Source organism: Lotus japonicus, chromosome 1 (assembly GCF_012489685.1).
Source record: "Lotus japonicus ecotype B-129 chromosome 1, LjGifu_v1.2".
Classification (NCBI taxonomy): Eukaryota; Viridiplantae; Streptophyta; class Magnoliopsida; order Fabales; family Fabaceae; genus Lotus; species Lotus japonicus.
Window position 1 is genome coordinate 130,376,123 of NC_080041.1, and position 24,428 is coordinate 130,400,550.

General features: G+C 34.9%; 4 protein-coding genes across 4 annotated transcripts in view; all 4 read left to right on the top strand.

The window, feature by feature from the left end:
- The first annotated feature begins 1,600 nt into the window (after window positions 1-1,600).
- On the top strand, window positions 1,601-7,892 carry LOC130730761 (receptor-like cytosolic serine/threonine-protein kinase RBK2). Its single transcript, XM_057582855.1, has 7 exons — window positions 1,601-2,357; window positions 2,836-3,093; window positions 3,339-3,493; window positions 3,989-4,068; window positions 4,152-4,290; window positions 4,396-4,548; window positions 7,627-7,892. The coding sequence occupies exons 1-7, from the start codon at window positions 2,003-2,005 to the stop codon at window positions 7,696-7,698; spliced, it is 1,212 nt and encodes a 403-aa protein (XP_057438838.1). The 5' UTR covers window positions 1,601-2,002; the 3' UTR covers window positions 7,699-7,892.
- A 1,135-nt stretch (window positions 7,893-9,027) lies between these two features.
- On the top strand, window positions 9,028-15,101 carry LOC130730760 (autophagy-related protein 18g-like). Its single transcript, XM_057582854.1, has 9 exons — window positions 9,028-9,554; window positions 9,699-10,160; window positions 10,293-10,697; window positions 10,793-11,038; window positions 11,145-11,981; window positions 12,055-12,212; window positions 13,565-13,701; window positions 13,981-14,508; window positions 14,627-15,101. Exons 1-9 carry the CDS (start codon window positions 9,381-9,383, stop codon window positions 14,629-14,631), a joined length of 2,952 nt encoding a protein of 983 aa, XP_057438837.1. The 5' UTR covers window positions 9,028-9,380; the 3' UTR covers window positions 14,632-15,101.
- Window positions 15,102-16,227: 1,126 nt separating this feature from the next.
- On the top strand, window positions 16,228-18,865 carry LOC130732686 (replication factor A protein 1-like). Its single transcript, XM_057584685.1, has 10 exons — window positions 16,228-16,426; window positions 16,536-16,803; window positions 16,891-16,987; window positions 17,066-17,272; window positions 17,351-17,483; window positions 17,580-17,734; window positions 17,814-17,934; window positions 18,014-18,208; window positions 18,287-18,370; window positions 18,460-18,865. The coding sequence occupies exons 1-10, from the start codon at window positions 16,277-16,279 to the stop codon at window positions 18,688-18,690; spliced, it is 1,641 nt and encodes a 546-aa protein (XP_057440668.1). The 5' UTR covers window positions 16,228-16,276; the 3' UTR covers window positions 18,691-18,865.
- A 3,982-nt stretch (window positions 18,866-22,847) lies between these two features.
- Window positions 22,848-24,428, top strand: part of LOC130725566 (uncharacterized) — a 10,849-nt gene continuing 9,268 nt past the window's right edge. The window contains exon 1 of the mRNA XM_057576786.1: window positions 22,848-22,991. Coding sequence (XP_057432769.1) covers window positions 22,848-22,991 — 144 coding nt within the window. The remainder of the gene's footprint in view (window positions 22,992-24,428) is intronic.

Genomic DNA, 24,428 nt, shown 5'->3' on the forward strand with positions numbered 1-24,428 from the left:
TTTTTAATTAGCAATCGACACATATATATATACCTAAAAAAATTTAAACTAATTCATATAATCATTGAAAAAATGTTACTTTACAACTCTTCTTTTGTCCCCTTTGTCATTTCTCATTGCTTGCAAGATATTGGATGAAAATGTGTGACACATCCAACATAAGTATTATTACTTCTTCTAAAATGTTCAGAGATTTTAGTGCATTCCAAATCTCTTGCAAACATAGTTAAATCTTGGGACATAGAACAGAACACATAATCTTGATGAATAAAGCCAAGGGTGAGTTTGGTAGTTCGCTAAGCCAAAAGCCAATAAGCACCATGTTTTTATGTGGCACATGCGAAAACCAAGAGGAGACCACAACACATATATAACAGAGCCTTCTCTGACCAAAGAAGCTACCATGACAATTGATGACAAGGACTTAAAGCTATCTTTACTTCCTCTTTCTTGGACCTCAACAACCCAAATTTCATACCAGATGATGATGATAATAATAATAATAATTGTAATACTAATAATCAATATTTATCAGTCATCATATTCAAGTTTCTTTTCTTACTTTCTACGTTGACAGATTAATAATCCACAATTATAATTTATAACCCCATCAAACCAAGATAACAGTCTAACATTAAACACCTGATTTTATTAACATTTCGTTATAGTCTTATCATCATACTGTTTTTTATTTCTTCTGTTGATTGATATATTCAAAGGGAAAATGTTCTTATACATGACACCACACAAATAGGAATGAGAGAGATTTGAAAAAAAGAGAAGAGAGAAGTGGAAAATATGATAAGTAATGTGATGTAATCAGAAGAAAAATAAATGAAACAGATTAAAAGAGAAGTAATAAAACTTCATTCACATCTTAAATTCATGAAGAGACTAGATAATATAAGAGATGTGATAAAGAAAAAAAATAGAGATACATGGAATGAGAAATTGAGGAAAAATGTAGGATAAGTGTAACAATTATGTTCTTATTTCATGTTTTTTCTTTCCGGTCTCAAACAATCAAAATGTGTTAGGTAAGTATAAGTGTAACAATTATCACTTTATATGAGTGATTTTTTAAATGACATGTCACAATTTGATTAATGAGACAATGAAGAGAACACCAAATAAGAATAGAGGATTTCACTATGAAAATGCGATGAAAGTGAAAATTAAAATAGAAGAAAATAGGATGCAAATGAATCATTACCAAAGAAAAATAAGATGAATTGTTGAGAAGTTTAACGTAGACTACAAATATAACCAAGATAACCCTAATACATATATATACTCCTCTAAGCTAGTTTTTGTGATTGAGTTAAAGTGTAACCCAAATTCTAATAATAGTTGAGGGATGAAATTAATGCAGTGGTGTCTAAATATCAAAGTTATAGTACAAATTTAAACTAGAAAGTGAGATATTTATTGCAGCACCTGGACAACATTGAAAAATGCAGTGACTGATGGTTATTTGTTGTAGGTGGAAGGCTATGTAATAACGGCTAATTAGTGTATTTCTTTTCACTCCATTGTCTTCCGTTACAATTCTCAAAAGAGAACAAAAATCCATAAATACAAATAAGTACTATGAGAGTTTCTTTATGACATTCCAGCTACCCAACTTCATTTCATTCTCACTGTTCAATTGGTTGGTTGAATTCCTGCCATCCTCTTCTTTGAGTTGATGTGGACTTCACCTTGCGAGTTACAAAGATGTTTTGTGTTTTTGTGTGTAGTTTCAGTGCATTGTCTTGTTGCTTTCACTAGTCCCTTGGTCTTCGTTCATTCTTAAACTTCAGGAAAAAAGCATTCTTGGTTTTTCTAACTTCAATGTTCCATGCCCTTCAATTTTTTTGCTTTGGTTACTTAGATTTTGCTTCTGATTCTTCATCTTGTCCATCCATTATGTGCTCCTTAACTAATGAAGTTTCTTACTTTGGAGGTAAATTTCTGATATTTTCTGTATACTAGAGGTTTTTGAGTTTGTAGTTCTGAAAAAATGAAGCACAAGGTGGATTCCCCTGTTGGTGTTCTTGAGAACTATTTCAAGAGTTCAGAGTCAGATACAAGTTCTTCTTCCAAAGAACTCTCTGTGAATTCTGAGTCTCGAGATATTTCAAAATCCAGCTCTAGGTGGCATGCAATTCTCCAATTGCTGAGGACAAGGTCAAGGAAGTCCATATCCACATTGCATCCTCTCAGTATCTTCAAACTCTCAAGAACAATGAGCAGTAGCATGAGGGAGATTATACTTCCAAGTAGTCTAATAGGTGCAGATTCTACCTCCTCTCACAGGTCACCCAAGATTTTTACCCAGCATGAGATACAAATTGCAACCAATTATTTTGACCAAGGTATATGCAACATGCTTCAGAATTACATTTCTCATTAAGGAGATTTAAGTTAGTATTTTTTGCTTATGGGGACTTTGAAATTCAAATAAGTATTTGGTTAAGTACTTAAGTTCTTTCAAATTCATATGTGCTTATGGAGAAATTAGAATGGGAGCCTTGGCGCAGTAAAAAGTTTGTTGTCATGTGACTGAGGCAACATGTTCAGTTCATGGAAACTGCCTCTTGTAGTCTTGTGTATAATAATAAGATAAGGCTGTGTACAACCGGCTAAGTGGTCGGACCTGATTTCCTCGAATTTTAGGCATAGCGGGAGCTTTTGCGCACCGGGATGCCCTTTTTGGAAAAATTAGATAAGTGATTTGATTAGAGACTAATTTCAAGTTAGGTGATTTCTTTAAGTGTTTGTTGATAAGTTTATTCAAACTAGCTCTAAGTTACTCTCAGATACCTGGTTAAAGTTTTATGTTGGTTTGTGCAGAAAATTTGATTGGGAAGGGTGGTTATGCTGATGTTTTCAAAGGGCGTTTGCCAAATGGTCAGCTAGTAGCAGTTAAACGGTTAACTAGAGGAACAGCAGATGAAACCACAAGGGACTTCTTAACAGAACTTGGCATAATGGCTCATGTAAACAATCCCAACACTGCTAAACTGGTTGGCTATGGAGTGGAAGGAGGAATGTGTGTAGTGCTTGAATTGTCTGAAAAGGGAAGCCTAGCTTCACTGCTTCACACTAGAGGTTAATGACTTAGTGAACCCTTGGATACACTGTGAAAAGTTACAGTAAGCCAAAATCACGGTGAACATGCATAAGTAACTCCTCTTAGATTTATTGTGGTTGTTTACCGTGATTATGATTTCACCGTGTGGTTTTCAACCGTGTATCTAAACATGCACTTAGTGTCTTCCCTATTTTACTTCAGCTTTGGACCAATTTTTACCATTACAATAAAAAAATTGTTGTTTCTACTTGCTATTGATTAGGTTCCAAGGAGAAACTAGCATGGTCTATTAGGCAGAAAATTGCATTAGGGATAGCTAAGGGTATATGGTATCTTCATGAAGGTTGTCCAAGAAGAATTATTCACAGAGATATAAAAGCTGCAAATATCTTGCTCACTGAGGACTTTGAGCCGCAGGTATTCCTTTGGATTCTATAATTGATCACCACATATACACCTTTTTGGCATTTTGTATGGCCCCTAAAGACAACAAAAAAAAAATGGCCCCTAAAGACAAACAGTTTAGGAAGATTCTTGATTGTATGGCAGGAATGAAATTATGAAACTTGTTTATCTAGCATGTTTTGTCCATGCTGAAATGCTATATAATTAATTCTAGTAGAGTAAAATCAATTCCAGATGAAAATATTGATATTTGGAAGTCATTTAGAGAATTGATTTCAGATCCAAAATCAATTTTAGTAGAAGCTAGCTTCAACATTGAACACAATCAATTGTGAGATTTTTCAATTTTCCCCTAAGGCTTAAAGCTCTTTCATCCACATTCATGTATCGCAATATGAGACTTAAAACTCACTTGCATTTCTAACCTTAGTTTAGTGAAAGAGTGAACTTCATTTCTGCATAATATTACTAAGTTGAAAATTGTAATCTTAAGACATTTTTGTGCAGATTTGTGATTTTGGGCTAGCAAAATGGCTACCAGAGAATTGGACTCATCACACAGTTTCAAAATTTGAAGGAACTTTTGGGTTTGTGACCTTCAGAAATTTTTGAGTTAACACTTTTGTAACTACCTATTGACTAACTCAGGCTTCAATTATGACTGCCACAGTTACATTGCTCCTGAGTACTTGCTTCATGGGATAGTAGATGAGAAAACAGATGTATTTGCCTTTGGTGTAGTGTTGCTAGAATTAGTCACTGGGAGGCGAGCACTAGACTATTATTCACAGCAAAGCCTTGTTTTGTGGGTATGATATGTAATTTAATGGAAAAAAAAAATTGCTTGCTAGAGTATATAATTATGAAATATGATAATGATAGGGTGATTTCTTTCTTGAATTTATATTTTTCAGGCAAAGCCTTTGTTGAAGAAGAATTACATTAGGGAGCTGGTTGATCCTTCACTAGCCAATGGTGACTTTGATTGTCGGCAGGTTGAGATTATGCTCTTTGTAGCATCTTTATGCATTCAACAATCCTCAATTCGTCGTCCCTCTATGAGACAGGCATGTTCTCTAGTTCTCTTACAACTTAGCTGGGATATGTGACCAATTGCTTTACCCTATTAATTAGTTGTGTTTTTGTTACTTGTTGGGAACCTCAAAAACAATTTTGAGAGAGAAAACCAATTTTGAATGATGTTTAAAAATCATTTTAGAAAATTGATAATCAATAGAGATATCTACTTTCAAAAAAAAAAGATAATCAATAGAGATATCACCTTCCGCATTGAACATAATATTTTAAAATTATATTTTAAAACATTACTCTATAAGAACCATTTTTTTAAGAGTTTAATGGATATGCACTGACAGTGTAAAATAGTTTTACACAGTCATCCAATTAAAGCATGTCACATAGGAGAGATAATTACATTTAATTTTAATTTTAATTAAAAGAATAAGATATTTTCTGATTTGGCGGAATTCAATTAGATGCCTGTGTAAAACTATTTTACACTGTCAGTGCATATCCATTAAACTCTTTTTTTAATATATTTTTTTGAAAGACATCTTTTTTATAAATGAATCCAAATATAAATCAATTTACTTTAAACTAATTACTTCACCTTATTTTTACTATATCAATTTTAGATAGCGTCCACGGTGCTTGAGAGATTTGACTTGCATAGTAGGTTACATGATCTAGAAAGTTAAAAATTATGTTTCAAACATTTTAGTCCAAGTAAAATTGCAATAAAAGTTTCATCTCTTCTTCTTCCTCAAACTCCATACCTCCATAACTACCAAACCTTCACGCTCCACCCTCCCATATCCACCATATTTCTAGGCACCACTTTTCCGGCCAACATAACTTCCGGAGATGGAGATTGGCTGAGTAGACAAAAATTACAAAATAAAGAAGTGTCTTTGGGAGATATATAACTGAAAAAATCATTCCTTTAAAAAATTCTTAAAATCTAAGATCTTTAAAGAAAAAACTCAGATTGAAAAAGAAAATGAAAGGAACTTTAGATTCCGCTTGAAGTATGATATGTCTTTGGATGGCTCTGAAAGTTCTTCCATGGGAGTTTCGAATTTAAGAGAGGTTTGAGGTATGATGACGAGATTGACCATGACGGTGAGGGGGTTCCCCATCAAACCACACCCAACCAACACAACATCCCTCGTTATGTTTATTCAATACCAATTATGACAAATTAAGAATGTTACTCCCTCCGTCCCCATTTATAAGAGCATCTCCAATGCAAAGTTCTTAGTTCTTATTTTGGAGTTAAAAACTAAGAACTAAGAACTTTATCATTGGAGGTGCTGACATTGACTTTTTAGTTCTTAAAAATAAGAACTCAGAATAAGAACTCGGCTCTTATATAAGGAGTTTTGCTTTTTGAGTTCTTAGCTTAAAATATTAATTATTTCTCTCTTATTAAAATTACTTTATTACTTTATGAGTTTTGTTTTATTACTTTATGAAAATAAAAAGTATAAATAATGTGGTTGGTGAGACCAAATGAATAGTGGTAAGAACTAAGAACTAAGAACTCATGGTTAGAGCAAAATTGCTTGAGAGTTGCTTAAGCACATGTGGCAGTACGGGCCCACATAAATAGTGCTAAGAACTAAGAAATAAGAACTAGCATTGGAGATGCTCCAATGCTAGTTCTTATTTCTTAGTTCTTAGCACTATTTATGTGGGCCCGTACTGCCACATGTGCTTAAGCAACTCTATGCAAATTTTGCTCCAACCATGAGTTCTTAGTTCTTACTCCCTCCGGTCCTATTTATAAGCATGAAAAAGAAGAAAAATCTTGGTCCTTTTTATAAGAACCAAATGAAAGTTTGAGCTATATTAATTATTTTTTTCCAATGATGCCCTTATTAATTCTAACTTGTAAAATGTGCCTCATTAATTATTCTCTCTCTTTCCCACTTTCCAATACTAATAACAAAGGGTAATTTTGGAAGTTTATTTTGGTTCAAGACAAATTTAATGCATTTTATCTAGTTTAACTACATTTCTTAAACTATGTGAATTTTTTTTTGCTGCTTATAAATAGGACCGGAGGGAGTAGTTCCTAGCACTATTCATTTGGTCCCACAATATCATTATAGTAGTAATATTTTTTACTTTAATATAATTTTGATTTAAATTAAAATGCTAATTCAATACCTAAATTAAATCAATTGATGAATGAGAGAGAAAAAGTTAACTTTTCATGCTAAGAACTCAAAAAGTAAAACATCTTATATAAGAACCTAGTTCTTATTTTTAAGAACTAAGAACTTCACGTCATCTTCTCCAATGGTTAAGAACTCAGTTCTTAGTTCTTAACTCAAAAATAAGAAGTAAGAACCTTGCATTGGAGATGCTCTAAGTCACTTTTCTAGGATTAAGAAAAGAAGTTGCTGGCATTAAATTTGTAAAAAGTTTTATTGAGTTTCATAGATTACCCATCAACTTCTCTCTCCAAATTAATTTCTTTTCAAAATTACATTATCTCTTTCATATTAAATATGAGGGTAAGTTTGGAAAAAAATATTAAATGATGCATTGGTATTATAAAGTGACTTATATTTTAGAACTAAAAAAACTTTCAAAAAATGACTTATATATGGGAACGGATGGAATAGCTTGTTTTTCCTCTAGTAACCAAAAAAGAATGCTAGCTTGTTCCCTAACTCTATTTGGGTCGAAGAGGTTCTATTATGAGTTCTTTCGTTTGTTCAGCTTGATGTAATGATTTTTATGCATGTTTGATTTTTTTTAATGAATTTGTCCCTTTAAATTCAAAACAAAAAATTGTGACAAACTAATTCAAATTTTAATTTGTTGCATGATTGTTGCACGTTGCTGTGTCCTCCACACCAGTTTCTATTTTTATTGTGGTCCAAATTTTCTTGTGGCATAATCTCTAACTCAGTAAGCTAACATCATAATTGATGAGTTTCTTTCTCTCAATTTTTTAACTCTTTTATGGCTATGGTTATATATGTAGATCAAGTTATGCCCCCACAAATCTTTTTTGGTGGTAGCCCCACAAACTTGGAAACATTTAAATAAAAATTAAAGGGGGTCTATGTCTGTAATAAAGTTCATCATTTGGATTTGTCCTATTGATGCAGGTTGTACAGCTTCTGAATGGTAACCTTAGCTGCTTTAAGTCCACCAACAAATCTCTGGACTTTCATTCTTAGGAAAAATATTTCAAGAGCTCATTGATTCTGATTAATTGAAAGGAACATGAAGCACATAAGCAAAGCTAGCTGCACCACAGGAATTGTGAATTGTGATTACAAATGACTCATATTTGTAAGAGTTGGGTCTACTTTTAAAGACTTTTTTTCAAAAAATTATAATAATATATTTATGTAGTTCATAAGTCTATTATTAGCACCAAAAAAGTTCACAAGTCTATTATAAACTTATAAACTCATTTCTCCGGTAACTAATATGTCTAAATTTAACATAATAAAAAATAATAAGACAATAATATTTACTACTTATATTAATTGAAATATGTCAATTTATTAAATTCAAGACTTTTTAAATGACATAAACATGAATCAATTAATGTAAAAAAAGAGGAACCTATTAAATCAATTATATATGTTTTCTGTTTCAAAAAAAATTATATATGTTTTTCAAAAACTTTAACTGGTTTATTTCGTAAATAAATATATCTAATTGTCTCGTGGACTAAACCACATGTCATGCAATGACTCTATCATATTTTCATCCTTTTTTCGAAAGAAATCATATTTTCATCCTTGCCATACAAGTAAATTAAAAAATATATATATTGGGAACAAGTTATCATCAATTATCAAGTTTGTTTCATTTACTTTAAAAAAAAAGTTTGTTTCATTTAAACTCAAATTCGCCAAAAGAAAAAACAAACAAAATTAAATATATTAGGTAGGAAGAGTATCCTCCCTAGTGATCCTATTCCTATCAAATCCGAACCCAATTATTATTGTCATTGAAAAAAACAGAGAAATTCTTCCTCTTTTTCTTTTCAAATTTTTAATATAAAGAAATTTTTGTTGCGTAATTATTTTTTAACCATAAGTATCCCTATTAAAGCTCTTATCGAGTGTGGTAAAAATCAAAAGTCTCACAAAATTGCGTCTCAAGCGATCTCAAGGGTCTAAACAGTTATTTTTAACCACTGCGACTCACACGTATTGTGTCATAATTTCTTTTCAATTTTGCTTTCTTTTAATATTGTTATAAAAATTGTAGAACAAAGAGAAAACACCTCCAAACTATTGGGCTAGGCGTAATTGGCTGCGGGAGAGGCCAACAGAGGCCCTCTACTGTAGAAGCGTCAAGGAATTACCCGATAGAGTTGACTGCAAACTAAGATTTTACTTAGTGCGAAAAATTTAGACTCTCAAGATAAAAGTAAAACCCGAAACCTAAACTTTTTCTACCCTAACTCCAACTATGCAAGCCCAACCCATTTTCACGCCCATTTTTATGTTTTAAAAAAAAAACAAAAATAGAATAAAATAGGAAGAAGGAGAAGAAGAAGATTAGAAGAGTGAGAAAAGCAAAGAGAACAGTGTAACCAAACTGAGACGAAGTCTCACAACACTGTTGCAGCCATGGCTGAGAAACAACGAAAGCGAAAGCGAACTGTAAGGTAAACTTCGACACAAACTCACGAACTCAACAAAAAAAAAAACAGAGTTAGCAGAGGAAGACGAAGACATCGGAACTTGCCTTTCAAGTCAAACGCGACTGCGATCGCTTTTTTTGCTGATCGGATATGTTGTTTGTTACCGGCGTCGGAGGCGGTGGCGGTTGCGGCTGACGGTGGCGGAATAGAAACCGAGACTAAGACCAGTGCCGAAGGAGAACAACAACGACAATCATGAAGAAAGGGAAGGGGAAGAACAACGGCTTGCTGCCGAATTCCTTGAGGATCATCTCTCTTTGCCTCAAAACTGTCTCCACCAACGCCACCACCGTTGCTTCCACCGTACGCTCCGCCGGCGCCTCCGTTGCCGCTTCAATTTCCTCTACTTCCGAGGATCACAAAGACCAGGTACTACTACAATCAATTAGTAGATACATACAATACAGTTCAATACTCAATCAATTTGGCTGATGATTTTACTGTTTTCCTTTTTAGTTTGCTCAGTTCAATTTTTGCTCATGTATGTATCTGGTGTCATGTTCTTTGTGATAGGTAACCTGGGCTGGTTTTGATAAACTAGAGATTGATCAATCTACCTTCAAACATGTCCTGTTACTTGGTTATCTAAACGGATTTCAAGTTCTTGATGTGGAGGATGCTTCTAGGTTCAGTGAGTTAGTCTCGAAGCGCGACGGTCCGGTTTCTTTCTTACAGATGCAGCCGTTTCCTATAGGATGCAATGGCCAAGAGGAGGGGTTCAGAAAGTCGCATCCGTTGCTGTTGGTTGTTTCTGGCGATGATGCTGGTAATGGAAACCAAAACAGTAACAATTTGAGTGGTTTAGGAAGAGATGGTAATGTGGAGACTCTACCTGGGAATAGTGGAAACTATGCGACGGCTGTTCGGTTTTACTCCTTGAAGTCTCAATGTTACGTTCATGTTCTGAGATTCCGAACTTCCGTGTGTATGATCAGATGTAGTTCGCGGATTGTAGCTGTTGGTCTTGCCACCCAAGTATGCAGTGGTTTCACCGATATCTTTTTGAACTGTTTAATATTTACATTAGAACATATCACGGATCTATTCGACTTAGGTTTTCATGTCATGTATGCTGTGATTGATTTACTTTCTTGATGATTTTTGCAGATATACTGCTTTGATGCTGCAACCCTTGAGAATAAGTTCAGTGTTCTAACTTACCCTATTCCCCAGCTTGCTGGACAAGGAAAAACTGGTGTTAATGTTGGTTATGGTCCAATGGCTGTGGGTCCAAGGTGGTTAGCATATGCTTCCAACAGCCTGCTTCCATCAAATTTAGGTTGCTTAAGCCCACAAAACCTTGGTGTTTCTCCTGGAGTTAGTCCATCAACTTCTCCAAGCAATGGTCATTTAGTGGCTCGTTATGCAATGGAGTCCAGTAAACATTTGGCCGCTGGAATAATCAAATACTGTCAAGAGCTGCTTCCTGATGGTTCTGCTTCTCCAATTCCGTTGAATTCAGGTGGGAAAGTCGGCAGGGTTACAGGAATTGATATGGATAATGCAGGCATGGTTGGTATTGTTTCATGATGGGCACAACTAATTGATAATTTATTGTATGTGAATGTTAATCTCTGACTTGTTCTTGGTTCACCGGTTTATTGCAGGTAGTTGTTAAGGATTTTGTTTCCAGAGTTGTCATTTCACAATTCAAAGCTCACTCAAGTCCTATATCTGCACTATGTTTTGACCCTAGTGGGACCCTTCTTGTCACTGCATCAGTCTATGGGAATAGCATCAATATATTCCGGATAATGCCGTCACGCACATACAAGGGTTCAGGAGTTCCAGGCTACAACTGGAGCTGTTCTCATGTGCATCTTTATAAACTTCATCGTGGAATAACACCAGCTGTTAGTATATAGTAGTTATAATGTACTTATTTTATTTGTTTTAATTTGATATTACTTTTAGCCTCCATTGATGCCCTTTTGATCTCCTTGTTTTCTTCTTTGACAGATGATTCAGGACATTTGTTTCAGTCATTTTAGTCAGTGGATTGCTATTGTCTCATCCAAAGGAACTTGTCATCTTTTTGTTTTGTCACCCTTTGGAGGTGATACTGGTTTCCAAGTAATTAGTTCTCAGGGTGAAGAACCCTCCCTACTTCCAGTTTTTTCTCTACCATGGTGGTCTACTTCCTCTTCGGTTTCTCATCTGCAATCATTGCCTCCTCCAGCACCTGTTGTCCTTTCTGTGGCTAGCCGGATAAAATATAGCAGTTTTGGGTGGCTTAATTCAGTTAATAATTCTGCTGCTAATGCGACAGGAAAAGTTTTTGTTCCGTCTGGTGCTATTGCTGCCATCTTTCACAATTCCTTATCTCATTCACAACAACCCATTAACTCAAAGGAAAACCCCTTGGAATATATATTGGTATACACACCTTCAGGTCATGTAGTTCAGCATGAACTTCTGCCATCTGTTGGTTCAGAAACAAGTGATAGTGTTTCAACGAACCAGTCAACTTCACTCCTTCTGCAGGAGGATGAGTTCAGAGTCAAAGTTGAACCTATTCAATGGTGGGACGTATGTAGACGGTCAGAATGGCCAGAAAGAGGGGACCCTTTCAACAATACATTCGATAACGATAAAGAAGGAGGTATGGAGAAAGTTCAAGAGAAAATGTGTTATGGTAACATCCATCGATTGGATTTTCTGGATATAAGTGATGGTATCAGGGAAAAGACGGTTAAACCTTCTAGTGGGAATCCCCAAGATAGGTCTAATAGCTATCTGTCTAATGCAGAGGTTCAAGTGAATTTCAGAGGGCTGCCTATATGGCAAAAGTCCAAGGTATTCATTGTATTCTGTTTTTATTTTCATATACAATGCTAGGCACTGGTGGTTAACGATCTTGTTTCTTCAGATTGGTTTCTATACAATGAGTTGTGTAAGAACTAGTTTTAATGCTGGTGGAGAGTCTGAAATTGAAAAAGTGTCTGCTAAAGAAGTTGAAATAAGACGGAAGGAGCTGCTGCCTGTTTTTGACCATTTTCACAGCATCAGACCAAGCTGGAACGAGAGGTGGTGACTATTTTCTTTTTTAATTCCTTGCAGATTTTGCTATGTATCTGAGTCTGATGCCATTACTTTATAAAATCATGTCATTATATCTTATTAATACTTCTTTTAGATAAAAAAAGTTGGATTTTAAAACTGATATGTGATATAACAAAATGGGCTTTACCAAAGACATTGTAGAATCAATCAACCCCTATATAGAAACAATGCAGCACACGGCTTTTGTATTAGACATCTTACTAGTTGGCTTCTGTGCTGCTGAATTGTAGGGTTTAGTCTGTGATGGATGAAAAGAAAAAAAATTAATTAGAATAAAATTGTCCTGATATAATATATTGGCTGTGATTTTACATAAGACAAAACATTAATCATTATTTTATATGAATTTTAGATTCGCAATCCTAATCAAATGAGGAAACATATTAAGACTCCTAAACTAAATTAAATAAGGAAACAGATCAATGTAAATAAGGAAATAAAGAAACCAATCCTAAAGAATAATCTAAATTACCTTAAACTACTCTAAGGTATGATCAAGGTAATATAAGTTATCTGTTTATACTCTGACATTACCTATCATGCTAAAGTTTAGTTAGTGTTAAACTTAGTTTGGGGAACTAAGCAACATAATAGTGATGAGAAAGGTCACCGAGGATGTTAATGCTTTGATACCATAATTAAATTTTAGGGTTTTGTCTTTTTTAAGGTATAGGAAGAGGAAAAAAATTAGAATCGAATTGTTCTGATATAACATATTGGGTGTGATCTTACGGAAAACAAAGCCCTTACCTTCATTTATACTAATGGTAGACTCCTAATCCTCAAATGAGTTTCCAACTACAATCTTGGGATTGCAAATTCACCCTAACTGACTCACCTTATCATGTTAAATGGTTTTCCTGTGTTGTCTCATCTTTGTTGAATGTTCAATCTGGCTGGCTGGCTGGCTGCTGATTTGAATGCAAAAAATTGTCGTTTTGACCTTTTCCTTTTGATTTATCTGCATTGAGTACCGGTTTCAAAGGGAAGAAAAGGGCATAGAAAAATAAATTAACACCAATATAATCAAATGTTACAAGTGTTCTCTTATGGTCTTGACTCTTGAGTAGAAGGCATGAGGAGTGAGGACATCTATATTTTAGTTTCTTCTGCTCGCATTCAGTTTAAGAATTGGAGGCATTTGCTTACTATATAACCTTGACCAGTAAGTATTCTTTTTTTTTTTTGGAGAAAATTGACCAGTAAGTATTAACAAAATACATTTATATTTTGGTTTGCATGTGCTTGTAAACGATATTTTCTTGTGATCATACTGTTCAGTGTTTCCTTGATGCTTACTTGGCTGTTTGATTTAGAAGCCTTGCTGGGGAAAGATATTTAAGCCCGACGCCTCCTGTTCCCAATCATGCTGAAGACAAGGAAACGGCTGATGTGACGGTTATTTGTCATTCAAATCCAGCTTCATTGAGTTCCACTGAAAGTTCAGAAGGAGGTAAAAAACCTAGCCTATAGGAAATTAAAAATGAAATAAAATCAACCAACTGGTTTTAGAATTGTAACTTTTGCAGAGTAAAAAGGATGCAGTCGTCATGGATGCATATTTCATAATATTACTTTTATTTTTTGTTTTCCTTTAATTGAGTGCTTCATAAGACCTTCCACATCATTTAAGCAATTTCTTATGTTCTGCGATGAACACAATCTTCTATGTCTATTTTTAGTTTTTAGTACTTCATTTGAATCTCCTTGTCATTTTATTAATTTGCTTTAGGTTCATCAAGAAGAATTGAAAATCTGCTTGACCTGGATCAAGTTGCTTCCAGTTACCAAATGCTTGGTGAAATATACCAAGAAAGAATGGGGGCAATCAATGCTGACCCTTCCTTACAAAACCATTTTGTGATGGAAAGTCCACTTCTATCTGGAAACTCAAAACAAGTTGATTTTCATGTTGACCATTGTGCCACTGCCGGTCCAATATTCCAGGGGAGAAATATGACTTCTGAAGGAAGAGATTCTGCTGGTATCGGGATCAGCGAGGACTCAGCATTAGTCCAGGAACAGGCTTCAGATATAGGTGAATTTGTGGAAGTAGCCATGGTAATGCAATATGCAAGTGTCAAGCTATCTTTCCAGGGTGGCCACTGCAAGACACTGGAGCATGATGGAAGTAATGTGTTAACTGAAGTTGTTGCTGATGATGTTGACAGCAGTAGTAGCCTCCGTGAGAATGCGGAATTGGAGGAGGATGGGGAGGATGATGAAATGCTTGGTGGCATATTTGCCTTTTCGGAAGAAGGTAAAATATAAATCTGTATCTGCAGCTGCATCTATTCTCTAAATCTTCTGAGATTGTTCTGATGGTATCATTATGTTATACTTCATTATCAATGAATTCATGATTTACACTTCTTTAGGTTGATGACCGCCGGAGCGCGCCTATGAAGTCATCTGTGGGAAATATGAAAGCATTGTGAATACTGTGAATAAGAAATGGCATATGTGCAAAATATTAGATTGATTTGTTTCTTAGTTGGCGATCTCCGTCTCCGTCTCTCTCCCCTGTACATTGTGTAGATTGGAATTCATATTTTCATGGGTTAGCTAACTTTGGGGCCTATGTTTGGAAAACTCTGGCTGAGGGTTTGAGTTTGCATTCACAGTGCTAAGCTGATCATTTATCAAGTTTTTATGTAAATACGAACAGTGCTAAGCTGATCATTTATCAAGTTTCCCTTCAAATTATATAACAGTTTTTTTTCTTTTTCAATTTGGTTATTAGGACAAGAAAGGAAAGTTGTAAAAGCTCAATTGGAAGGGTGTTCATTGATGTTTCTCCTTCCCTGGATGCTACTTCAGCTGGTTTTTAATTTAGTAAAATGCCCTTGTCAATTTATGTGTCTATGGAATAAGTTTGATGAGGGAGCATCTAAAAGTTGAGGTGCTTAGATCTAACCCAGTGCATACTCAGGTTTAAAGTGAACTTTAAGATGAGATCTTCTTAAACTAATAAAAAAATTATTAGAATTATTATTTGTTTGATTTAAAATTTATTTTTACTGTCATAATTAATTTTAGTTAGCAATTTCTTTCCAATTGATAATAAAGTCAATATATATAATGTGTGTTTAGATAAACAGTTTAATTAAGCGCTTATTCATAAAATAATTTGGAAATTTTCTTATGCCGCCTTGCTCTAGGACATAAGGGAGCTAATTGGTAGAAGTTTCACCATATGTTGAGAGAGGGGAAATCATGTTGACTTTCTAATTCTAGCTAAGTTTGTGTGTCGCAAGATTAACATTTGTCCTTCTTAGATTTTCCCTTGGAGGGTATAAGCCAGCTCTTGTTAGCACATGCCGTGCCATGGGTACCTCTTCTCGAAGAGGGTGGTAGTCAGGTGTTTGATTGTGTTGTTTTTTTGCTCTGTTTCTTTGCTTCTTGCTCCAAAAAAATGGCATTATACTATGTACCTAAAAAATGGCATTATACCATTTGCTAGGAAATAAGAATTAATGCTTTTTCATAAGCATGGTATTACTCCTCCTTTGTATCTCTCACCACTAAAACACTGTACGGATCTAACAGCCATGCCTCATGTGGATAGTAGAAAAGTGATTAAGGCAGATTTGAAGAAATAAATTGATTTGATTTGGTTTTCATTTCTTTCCATTTAACTGCTATCTATACTAGATACAAAGCACAAGCCGTTTACCAGGACAAAATTTGACGTGTCGCTCTCTAAGAAGTTTGCCACGTGTCTCCGTTCCCCGGGTTCTTATCAGCCCTCTGAAGGAAAAAATCTTTAGCAGATGTTTTAACACCATACTTCTCAAATACCATGATTTTCCCACTGCTACCTACCTCTGTGTGATTCATGTGTTTCTCCCCCTTTTCAAATTTGAAAAAAAAAAAAAATACATTCTCCAATTCTGTGATTCTCCCGGTTTCTACTTTTTTCCAACTATAAATTTAGTCCAAGGCCATTGTATCTACCACACCCACCCACCAACGTTGATTTGCTTACCATTCCCTGTACGTTTTACTTCCTTTCTGAGTGATTTGTGATGGAGTCTGTTTACCATAATGTTGCTGAGCTTCGTTCTGGGAAGCAACATTGGAGGATTATGGTGAAGGTGATCCGGATTTGGTACAGCCAAGGGTTTGCCACATCGAAGTTGCCCCTTTCTCTTGAGCTTGTCCTGATGGATGATAAGGTACTGGCTTGATATCGTTTTGTCTATTTGTCTATGTTATACATTTATTTTCCAGAATAATATTAAATATTCCGTGTTGGTAATGGTTGTATGCCTCTTTACTTTGAAGGGTACCAAGATCCATGCCAGTATTAAAAAGACTCTGATGTACAAGTTTGAGAAGTTACTGGTTGAGGGGAAGGTTTACAGTGTGTCCTCATTTGTGTTAGTGGATAGTAGTGGGGAGTATAAAACTACACGTCATAATTACAAGATATGTTTCATGTATAACACTGAAGTGCGCCCAATGGACCAGTTTCCTATTGATGCGTTCCCCTACAGCTTTGTTCCTCTAGCTGACCTTTTAGCTCCTACCTATGATTCCTCTTTCCTAATTGGTATCATTTTAGACTTTTATCTGCCTATGACAATTATGTGTTCCACCCCTTTAACAATTTCGTATTCCATATGGTTATGTTTTGCAGATGTGATTGGCATTCTAACCGGCGTTGGAGTTGAGAGGGAGATTGTTACTAATGGGAAGAAATCAAAGATGAATGTGATTGAGATTGATTCTGCAGGGTAATTTCCCTTAAGTTTTTGGATTATTTGATTTTCATCGTTTGAACCTATAATGTAGTCATTCACATTTACTTCCAGGGTCAGGGTTGAGTGCGCCCTATTCGGAGCTTATGTTGATGAGCTTGCTAATTTTCTTGGCGGTGGTGAACTCAACAACCCTGTCGTGATCATACAGTTTGCTAAAGTCAAATCCTTTCAGGGGCACAACAGCCTTCAAAATGTTCATGGGACTACTAAAATTCTGTTTGACCCAGATCTACCAATGGCTGATGTTTTGAAAACCAGGTATGCGTCTATGTTTTGGACTTTAAATTTTAGTCATTGAAATTGTGTACTTGATTGTCTGCCCAATGTTCCTTGCAGTTTTTTGGAAGCCAATGAAAGTGCATCGCACTCTGTTAGCCAATTGTCTGATTCCAAAACCGTTTCTGGCGAGGATGATTTCCTGGTTCTGACAATTAGCAAGTCTATTGCTGATTTGAGGGAAATCAAGAAGGTTTGAGATTGCATCTCATTGTTATCAAATGAGAAATGTTGATAACTCTTGCGTTATATGCCAGACTTTTGATGATAATATTATTTGTTTGTGTAGGATTGTGTCTGTGTTGTGTATGGTACCATTCTTCCTCTTGAAGAAGGTGTTGATTGGTGGTACACTGCCTGTAGATGTAGCCGCAAGGTGTATGCTGATGAAAGGATGTTTTTCTGTGAGGGATGTAACCGTCACGTGCTGGCCGTCTATCCTAGGTTTGGTTGACTTCATTTTAAATGTTCTCATGGTAACGTTGGGTGGTTAGATAGTAATGGTATATTTCATTTGGTTTAGGTATCGTCTTCAAGTCAGGGTGGAAGATAATTCTGGCAGTGCAAACTTTATCCTCTTTGATAAAGAAGCCACTGCACTGGTTGGGAAAACTTGCTCTGAAATGGTTGATGCTTGTGACAAGGTATGTTTCAACATTATATTTTTTTAACGAACAACCTGTGGCCAAGTTAAAATTTTTATTGGTTGTATATAACTTTCAGAATGATAATGGGATGGGGATTCCTGTTGAATTAACTAGCTTTGTTGGGAGATCTGCTCTTTTCAAGATTGAGGTTAAAAATTTCCAAGGTCAGAGGTTTGACAGGTCCAGATTTGAGACTTCATATCGTGTAAAGCGTGTCTGCACTGATCAATCGATTATTGAGCAGTTCAAAACATTGCAGTTAGATAACAGTGTAGGTGTTTCTCTACCTTATTTTTGTTATGTTTATTTACCTAATGCTGGTCCTGATCTTAATGAATACGGGATAAAGGTTGGTGCCTCTTCAAGTCGTTTGCTGCTCACCCCTCAGTCTACTCTGAATCCAGAAGCTGTGAAGCATGAGGAATTAGCGAAGGTTTATATTTTTAGAAGTATGTTATTGTTCCTTCTTTACCACATTATATAGACAAGGTTATAATTAAGTATTAATTGATATTTTTGCAGGATTTGTTGGAAGACTTTGCTGTTGTGTCCAATGAGAAAGCCACCCAAACTGAAGAATCTTTGGAAGGTCCTGCGAATCAACCTGCTATGTCATTGGAATCTCCAGCGATTGATCTAGCTGGAAATACTCAAGACATCATCAGTCCTAAGAGGAGTCCTTCACCTGAGAACGATGGTGTGTTGGTTTTGACGGGCAGGAAGAAGAAGGTGTTTCCAAAGATGAGGAAGTAGAAGAATTGAGACCTATCATATTGACGATGCAGTTGTTTTAAATGTATTTGGTGTAATTTTAAGTTGTTAAGAAGCAACATGTGGTTGCAGTGTCTTTTTTCACCTTATTATCTATGTTATGTTTTTAAATTCCAGTCTGCTATTTCAATTGCTGTTGTTTGTTCCAAGAAATACCAGTTCCCATGGACATGGTCATCAATATAAATATGAAAGTAGTATTTTGCGTCGTCAATTAGGTACTTTTGTAGTGGACATGGTTGATTTATGTTACTTTAATTTATTTTGATGACAATTATGTAAGTACTTACATACACCACTATATCCATTCCACACTTAAAATCCATGTAGATCATACTTGGAACGTAATCAAACCATTTCACACTTAACTGTAATGGGTTTTGTTGTTTAAGAAAAATTTAGGATCCCATGAATCAAGTGTATGGTTTATTAAAAATTGAGATGTATGCAGTAGAATCAAGCATCTACTAATACCATCCAAGTGAACCTTGCTGTGGCCTATTATTTATACTATAAACTTAGATACTCTTGAATCAAGGGTATGGTATATAAAGGGTTGTGTTTTTCAAGTGAAAACTGAGTTTTCCTGCTTGAACCTTGCAGTGGATTATTTTGTTGTTCTTAGTTAGGCTGGATGAAACTTAGTGGCATCCTGATATTACATGTACTCATCTATACTATACAAGATAATCATGATTTTTGTGTGGGCAAAATAACACTTTTAGTTGCTGTGGATTGTTAAACACATTTTCAACTGATCATGTCCACAAACTGGAATTGCATTATAGTCCTTAAAACTTCATTTCATGATGTCTCCAAAGAGTTTGCAAAATTGTAAAACTTTTGATGGACTAATTTGCAAATAGAGGGAGCATTGTGTGTCCAATTGCTATGGATATACTAGATACTACATGTACTCATCTATACTAGACAAGATAATAATGAATTTTGTGTGGGCAAAATAACACTTTTAGTTGCTGTGGATTGTTAAACACATTTTCAATTCACCCTGTCCACAAATTAGAATTGCATTATAGTCCTTAAAAATTCATTTCATGATGTCTCCAAAGAGTATGCAAAATTGTAAGACTTTTGATGGACTAATTTGCAAATAGAGGGAGCATTGTGTGTCCAATTCCTATGGTTATACTAGATATTACTGGTTACCCCTCTTAATGTGCTTCCAGACTGCACAAAACGCAGTGCCCTTTTGTATGGCTAACTTTTATCTCAGTTGTCTCAACCAAGTTATGTTCCTAAAACCCAGTTTTATCAACGACAAAAAAGCATCCATTTTCAATTGAATGAAAGTTGGTTGCAATTCTAATACTATATTTAAAAATTTGACGTGTCTTTATATGTGACATTATTGCCCCACTATCATCACCGCATGCATTGTTTTAATACACTTACAACTTATAACTATTAACATGTATCATTATCCTTATATTTTCATATGTTTTATAATTTATTTTAACCTCCAACACTAAACGTGACAAGTATTTTGGTTCTACTATACTTAAGACTTAATTAATTGATTAATCTAAAGTTTACAAATTTCAACTACTAAAATGCATTTTATTTTCTTTTTAAAAAATATTATTACTTTGAAGGAGATACAATGAGTCAAGACATGAACCTAAACAGATTTTATTACTGGGAAGAGTTTAAAAATATATTATTACTATAGAGGAGATATAAAAAAAAAGGAAAAGAATCAATATAAGTGATATTAACTCCATTGACTCATATCCTTTTTTGTAATTACACATTTTATAAGTGCTTTTAATTACTATTACCCAATCAAGTTTCATTTATCAAATGGACTTTTAAAAATCAAAACATCCAAACATAAGTCACTTTACAATCCACTCACTTTCATTCAAACTCTATTTTGCAAACTCACTTTCACTCAAACTATATTTTGCAAACTTAAATCCAAACACACACTAACTCTATAGACTCCAACTTTAGCCCAGTTTGGTAGAGATTATTTGAGTTTAGCTGACAACATAAGCTCTTATGCCCGTGTCTGGGAGGGCTTATGCAAACAGCTTATGAGCTGTCATAAGCTATTTTCAGGTTATTTTCATAAAGCTATTCAGGATAGCTTACGAAAAACAGCTTATGCTTATATATAGCTTAAGTTTAATTTATTTCAATAGATTTTTAAAATTTGCTTATGAGTCATAAGCGCTTATGACCATAAGTGCTTGATTAAGCTGTTTTTCCAAACGAGACCTTAGTGAACTTAATTAGTTGTACAACTTTGTTAATGGACTACTTGACTACATGTCTACATCTGTTGTTATATTTATAAATTACTCAGAACAAGTAATTAAATGGAAGCTCAAATACTGAGAGTTTTCCACCTTGGCATTTGGTGATGATGTTAAACTGAACCAAGAGTTCACGTTAGCATGTAATATAAGGGCACAGTGACTTTTCTTATTTTGGATGTAGGACGCATGTAAAATGGAAGGGCTTAGTGTATTTTTTTTAATTAAAGGACCGCTAATAGGATAGCATATTATTACAAACTCTCAATTTCACTAACTGTAGTTCAGGCGCAATAAATGTGGGTGGTTGTCTACCTCATGGTCTCTTAAATATATAAGTTTCACATCACATCCGGCCTTAATCATAATCATCATGGCAAAGACTAAAAGAATGGTGCAAGTAATAGAAAGGTTATTTGTAGAAGGAAGCATTTAATAAATTACGGGGCTCAAGCGGTTTGGAAGGACATAGTAGTAGTTTGCTCATGTGGTGAGATCTGGCTGTAATTATACCTCTGCTATGCTACTGTTGATCAACATAAGAAAGATCTTTTTTTGTGCAAACAACTTGATCTCTACCCCTGTATCTTGAGCACCCAAATCTGGGATTATTCTGTTGACAGGACATAGTAGTAGTTTGCTCATGTACAGGTGTTGCCATCTCGATAAAACCTCACCTTTTGTACATTTGTTCATTTGAAATTCTTATTTTCCAAATTTGTATATGGCATATACAATCTGTAATAAATACATTCAGAAGAGGGTTGGGTTCCGGTGCAAACACTAAACTACTTTAGTTTGTAATCTAATCACATTTTTTAGGATTAACATATTTAATGGTTTGGGTAGAACATAGTCCTCATAAAATATGTTTTAGGATCAGTTCACAGAGTTGCTAATGCTGGCCAGGTGTATCAGATAAGTTTGACATGAAAGGAGCATTTAACGTTGCAAGAATGTTAGTTTCATGTCTTTACTCTTTGTATCTTTGATATTTACTATACACGTTCTTTTTTTCACAAGCAATAGCACATGCCCAAAAAATATCTGCCGCATATATTTAAGTGGAATGATTATATTTCTCTGAAACAAAATTAATTCCAAGTAAATCATTATGTAAATATGTTTTTTTTCAAAAAAGTTAGCTTCATTGTTAATAACTTAATCCGATCCTCCAAGCATGTATGAGTATCTTTTTTAGACTATATAATTATATATCTACAAAATAAGAATTTCTTTATAATTTATTTTATAAAAAACTTATGATTTAGTCATTAAAGATATCTATGTTCGTTTTTGGTGGGAAAAACTTTGCCTCACTTGCCCACCATCCTATAAATAGGTACTTCCAGGGACTTTAACTTCATGCATCATTAAGCTGTTTTTGGTCTTACTTTTCAATCTGTGCTTCAAATCTTCACACAAGTCATGGTTCACTTTGTTCCATTTGGTGGTTACATGGGTACCCTTTGTATCATACCGCGCAAGAATGAAGTATGCTATTTCCACTTTAGACCTCAAAAACACATTTTTTTGGGTCTTTTTTTTTTTCAGTATGGATTTGGTAAACAAACCATGATATAACTGTTATTGAAACGTTGACATTTATTTGGTAAACCTTGGTTCAAGACTTAACCCAGACCTGCTTGGTTCATGATAGTGCCTAAGGAACATACTAAATATTGATTATTCTAACGCTTCATGATAGTTTCCTTTTGCACGTTATGCTTCCTTGCATTTACTGGGAAACACATGTTCTTAAACTATTATAACGCTTCATTTTAATTTATTTACTCTGGTTATTTTTTGCATCTAGGAAATTGGCTGTGATTGACCAACAATTCGTGCTTAACTGGGCTAATGTTCTTGGGGGCCAAATGGTTGATTGAAGACCCTTTGCAGAGGCTTTACATTGTGGACTTTAATATGGATTTTACAACACCAACTCTCCTTCAAGGTTGGGGTGCAGTTGTTTCATTCTATGGCTTGGATGAGAACACATTGGTGTGTCCTCCAAATGGTTGCTGCATCTCATTTCCACATGAGGATTTTTGACTTATTGGACAATGAATTAGCTATGATCCCTTTCGAGCACCTGTAGAAGGTTCTGGGGTCTGTCAGGGGGGAAAGAAGATGAAGTCGAGAGCGTCCGGATAGACCGCTCTGAAGAAGATGCTTTGTCCAGAAGCTTTAGCCCTTGTGCCATATGCTCCACCACCCTCTAGCACTGATATTTCTGTTGAGGCCGAGCAAGAGCTTGAAATGGTGGCTCACCTGGGAGGAACAACTGTGCAAGCAAATGAAGGCCACCTCAGTATCGCATGCACCTCAACACGACTCTGACCCCGTACCGTGCGTACGGAAGTCAGTATGTAAGTTTGATTTAAATTGTAAAACTAAGGCTTATTGATACCATTCGTTTCCCCTTAAGTATATGATGTTTTTTCATTTTTTTTTCTAGAACTTACCTCGAAAGGTGGCTGAATATGTTCGCCAAAACGGACGTCAGCCCTGGGTCATAAGAGGACCAACTGGAATTAAGAAGGACATCAACATCCTTTTCAGGCCAGATAAAAACCTACACTAAACTTGGAAAGGGTTGGAGAAAATTTTGTAAACTTCATGACATTCAGCATGGTCAGAAGATGTCAATGCACTTCACTGATGGTGTATCCAGGTTGATTGATGTGGAGATTTTCAAGTAGAGATTGTTGTTGGCCATTGTACACGCTTTTAGGGGGATTTGGGTTGCTTATTTGCATGGTTTTTTAATGCCAGATCTGGTCCAGTGTGGACATTTCAAGAAAGGCTTAGGTTGGCCTAATTGTAGGAATTAGGATGTTGTGTTGTTTAGTGGTTATGTCTACGTTTGTTTCACGATATGAATATGTCATCTATGTTTACCAATCAAGATATGTTTGTAAAATATTATTAATATTAATGTCAAGTTGTGTTATGAAAAAGTGATTTCACTCTCTTCTTAAAACCATGCAAATGGTTGTTTTGGAGTAGAAAAGTATCTTTACATGGCAAAGAGAACATCACTTCAAGACAGTGTATATAAGGGGTAGCATTTATATCAGATTTTATTTAAAGAGTAATGGCTCCTAAATAATCTTATGTAGTATATTTAAATCTTAAGTGTAAGTTTTTGTCTTTATTAAGCTATCAAAGGCCCATTTCGAGTTACTTTTGATGTTGACTTCCATTCACATTTTTTTTTATGTAATTTACCAAACCACTTTAATAAAGGCTTTTATATTTCATTATTCAAATCCAATTGATGTGATATTCTCGCCTATGCTATTGTGGTATTTGGTATCATGTGTTTCACTTATTGGTGGCAATGGATATAAATATCTAAACCACAAACTCATATTTGACCTTCAAGGTTGAATCATGAATTTTCCATACCTGTTGCTGAACTTTCTGAATTTGGAG

Coding starts and splice junctions, on each gene's coding strand:
- LOC130732686 (XM_057584685.1), top strand. CDS start 16,277: ATGGAGTCTGTTTACCATAATGTTGCTGAGCTTCGTTCTGGGAAGCAA. Junction 17,484..17,579: donor ATTTGAGGGAAATCAAGAAG/GTTTGAGATTGC, acceptor TTGTTTGTGTAG/GATTGTGTCTGTGTTGTGTA. Junction 18,371..18,459: donor AGCATGAGGAATTAGCGAAG/GTTTATATTTTT, acceptor ATATTTTTGCAG/GATTTGTTGGAAGACTTTGC.
- LOC130730760 (XM_057582854.1), top strand. CDS start 9,381: ATGAAGAAAGGGAAGGGGAAGAACAACGGCTTGCTGCCGAATTCCTTG. Junction 10,698..10,792: donor ATATGGATAATGCAGGCATG/GTTGGTATTGTT, acceptor GGTTTATTGCAG/GTAGTTGTTAAGGATTTTGT. Junction 11,039..11,144: donor ATCGTGGAATAACACCAGCT/GTTAGTATATAG, acceptor CTTCTTTGACAG/ATGATTCAGGACATTTGTTT.
- LOC130730761 (XM_057582855.1), top strand. CDS start 2,003: ATGAAGCACAAGGTGGATTCCCCTGTTGGTGTTCTTGAGAACTATTTC. Junction 3,494..3,988: donor CTGAGGACTTTGAGCCGCAG/GTATTCCTTTGG, acceptor ATTTTTGTGCAG/ATTTGTGATTTTGGGCTAGC. Junction 4,291..4,395: donor AGCAAAGCCTTGTTTTGTGG/GTATGATATGTA, acceptor TATATTTTTCAG/GCAAAGCCTTTGTTGAAGAA.